The sequence below is a fragment of the Malurus melanocephalus genome, unplaced genomic scaffold (genome assembly GCF_030028575.1).
Source record: "Malurus melanocephalus ecotype Western Australia unplaced genomic scaffold, MMel_1.1 scaffold_93, whole genome shotgun sequence".
Lineage (NCBI taxonomy): Eukaryota > Metazoa > Chordata > Aves > Passeriformes > Maluridae > Malurus > Malurus melanocephalus.
In genome coordinates this window covers 1,810,876-1,814,465 of record NW_026623325.1, presented here as the reverse complement: position 1 = coordinate 1,814,465, position 3,590 = coordinate 1,810,876, and the positions used below count along the sequence as shown (strand labels likewise).

Sequence of the window (3,590 nt, the reverse complement as noted above, 5' to 3'; positions counted from 1 at the left end):
CGCGCCTCCCCCGCCGGCCCCGCGCAGCGCCGCGCCCGCCGCTCTGCGCCCGCACCGCGGCGGCCAAGGGGAACCTGCGGCGGTGGCTCAGCAGCTACGCGCGGCGTCTGCCCGTGCCAAGGAAAACGCCTAGCTGCAACACCACCCCTCCCTCCCCCGCCCCATTCCCCTCACTACGCTGCTTAAACACTTTCCGCACTTTTTCTTGCCAGTAAGCGTAGATGTTGCGCCCCCGGGAAAGCCGCGGCGCTGCCCCCACCCTGCACCCACCCCCGGAGACCCCGGGCGGGCGGCGTGGGAGCGAAGAGCCTGTAAGCAGCGTGAGAGTGCCAGGGAGCAGCGGATGGAGGGGGATGGAGGATGAACCTGCGACCATGCGAGAGCCTCAGTCCTCTCCTCCCCCGTCCCTCCCTCCCCGCTTCCCTTATGAGCCCTTTGGAGATCATCTCCTACAACGCCGGCATTATCTAAATAGCTTCACAAAGCAATAAAATACAGCTTAGATATCGCTCAACATCTGGCATTAAAATACAACAAGAGAAAAAAAATCAACACAGGACTTTGTTTTTACGACCGAATTTAAGTGCTGTCAGGTTGGTTCACTCACAAGTTAACTCCTTCCAACAGCTGGGAGCGTGGCGATCTAACCTGGCATATTTTCCGCACCCCTCCTTAAAAAAACCAAAGAATCGGCTCAGCCAGGCTGTTTTAGTCACTTTCATACATTCAATCTGCCCGGCCTTTAACAGACTCCCTGGCAGCCGAGAAGCTCCAGGCCCACTGGACTCGCGTGTGCATGTGTGCGTGTTTGCATGCACAAGCTCTCCGGAGCAGCCGGGGCCGTCAGCCCTCCAGCCCTCGCTGTTGAGTCACAAATACCGTCCCCGGGAAAGGAACCCAGAGGAACGCTCTTTTCAAATGTGCTGCCAGCCTGACACGCCACACGGCTTCGAGAAAGGCAGGATTTGGCGCAGGATTCCCGGCTGGTTCCGGACCCCACCTGCGCTCCCTCTTTCCCGGGGCGCCGGCCACCGGCAGCGCCGTACGGCTGCGGATGCGGGCTCGGGCGGGCGGCGAGCCCCGCTGCGGGTCGGCGTGCGCCGCMGGTAAATCCTCGCCGAGCAGAGAACCGGGCAGGGTGTGCAATTCGGGTAGTTACTAGGGCAGGTAATCGGCAGAGAAAACGAAAGAAAAGCCCTCGTCAATTTGCGTATAGGACGAGAGCCACTCCCTCCAGGAAACTCGGTGAATTTTAAATTGTGGTGGTTAATGATTAAAAACCCTTTAAACTCGCAAAATCAAATCATTCAGCAGAAACGTCCCGAGCAAAAATTCCACCACCACTACCTCCCAGTACGCGTCTGTTCTTAAGCAGAACTTGGAGCTACACAAACATCGCTACCAAACACCCGGCGACTTCGGCGAGGGCTCCTGCTCCGCCGCGGTGGTGCCGCTTGTGTRCATCTGCACCCCCAGACACATTCATTTTTCCCCTCGGCGGATCAGCCACCAACACAAACCCCCCTTCCCGCCCGCCTCGCACTCCCCACCGTCCCCCCGCCCGCAGTTCTGCCCCATTATTTCATCACATGACCACTAAAGGGTTAAGGATAATACCTACCAAATCTGCTGTGGTCTTGCCTGGTTCCCTGGATAGTACCATTGGGGAAGATTTCTAAATGAAATCCAGTCCTGCAGTATAGCTGCCTCCGCCTGAGGATCCCCTTTAAATGGTCCAAGTCCGTGACCGCAGGCCCCCTGGGTAGCCCACCTGCCTCAGACTGACCCAGGTGGTCACTTAATAAAACCGGACTATCCACCGGCAAAACGGGCACATTCCCAAAGGGTACTGCATCCTGCACACCGAAATAGTTCCCAACTTCACCTAAGGGAGCCATCAGAAGATTCTGCTTTTAGAGAATGAGAATAAACAATAATGATGGTGCCAAACCCAGGAGATATAAGATTAGGTATACTCCACTCCTCTCCCCTCCCTAGCGCAGTTACAGAGAAAATGTTCTTTCTTCAATCCATTAAATGCATAAATAAAAGTAATATTCTGTTTTGACTGGTACAGGTTCAAGGTCAAACCAGTTAGTCTAAGAAACCACCACTTTATACTCACACACTGACATATTTATAAACATATAGATGTGTATATCTATATAAATGCATATATCCCCACTTCTTAGCAAGCAATACGGTCTTCAGCCCATCCAACTGTAATAAAGAAAAAAATCCGTAGTTTCTCCATTTGGTTTAAGATAAGAATGACCATAGCAACTTAAATACCTAGGCGTTATAGGGATTTTTTTTTTTTTTTAAGATGCACAGGCTACGTCAGGATTTATGGATTCTGACTCCAGAAAGGCATGCGCTGTTTTTACTCTATAACAGACTGCATACATCAGCATGAATCCTGCAAAGGGGGAGGGGGGAAATCTCACGTTGTTGGCTGAGATAAATCCAAAAACAAATGGAAAAAAGAAAAAGGAAAAAAAAAACTTTTGACGTCCAAATCTATTATCCAGAATTCTCAGGAGGCTCAGCAGATGTCCGCTGGTTTAGGATTATTGACGATCCACAAGCAAAGCAGCAACATACAAGTGCTTGTGTCTTTCTTGGCTGGCTCGAAACAGGTGTTGCTTCTGCAGGGCTCCTTGTGAAATGTTGTACTCCAGCACTGAGCTGCAGCTCTTGACTGTGGATCTCCATCCAGCACGCAGAGTGGCGCAGGAAGAGGCATTGGGCTGGGTTTAAGGTAGTCCTGATTGCTGCTGGAAGGATTCTCCGAGGTCCTAGCGCTCAGCCCTACCTGCTGCAATACCGAGCCGCTTCCAGCGCTCGGCACGGCGCGGAGCGGCTCTTGCTGCTCTGCGGCAGCGCGGCGCTCGCCGGCAAATAAATAAATAAGTGGGCGAAACTTTGGGGGAGGAATAAAGCGACGCGATGCTAAATATACCGCGCCCGCCCGCTGCGGGAAGCGGGCTCCTCGGGAGATACCCGCATAGCCCGAGTCCCCCCTGACACTGGCGGGGGAAGCGGGGCGGGCAGCGCCCTGCCCGCCCAGCCCGAGCTCGGCCCGGGGCCCGGCCCCGCCGCAGGGGAGGCGGAGGCGAGGACGCCCCGCACCGCTCCGCAGCCCGGCCCGCTCTGCCGCAGGTAACCGGGCTGCCGCTGTCCCAAACAGGGTTCAAACTTAGCTCCGGCGGGCAAAGCCGGAGGGGCGCGGAAAGTTCGGGCGCTGGGGCGGGTTGTGGGGGTCGTTATCGCCCACGCCGCATTTTTTCCCTTCTCCACTCTGGCCCCCCGCCCCGGCGGTCCGCAGCCCGCCCGCTCTGCCCCTGCGCTGCCGGGGGGCAGATTCGGGGATGCCGCTGCCGGTGCGGGTAATGCCGGGGCCCTGCCGCCGCCCGGGACTCCCGGGGGGCCAACTGCGGCTCCCCGCGTCCGGGCTCGGCCCCAGTGCTTAAGAGCGCGGTGGAGGGAAGGAAGAAGCGAGCAGGAGGTGATATGGAGGGAGACAGGGCTGCGATACGAAGTACGTGTTCTCTTTGCCCCGAACCCCTCCCCCCGCCACCTCCGTCCCC

The 3,590-nt window shown here is 56.5% G+C and overlaps 1 protein-coding gene across 1 annotated transcript in view; it reads right to left on the bottom strand.

The window, feature by feature from the left end:
• FGF9 (fibroblast growth factor 9) overlaps positions 1 to 2,854 on the bottom strand; it is a 29,560-nt gene extending 26,706 nt beyond the window's left edge. Inside the window, exon 1 of the mRNA XM_057368529.1 lies at positions 1,622 to 2,854. Coding sequence (XP_057224512.1) covers positions 1,622 to 1,898 — 277 coding nt within the window. The 5' untranslated portion in view covers positions 1,899 to 2,854. The remainder of the gene's footprint in view (positions 1 to 1,621) is intronic.
• Between the last annotated feature and the right edge of the window lie 736 nt (positions 2,855 to 3,590).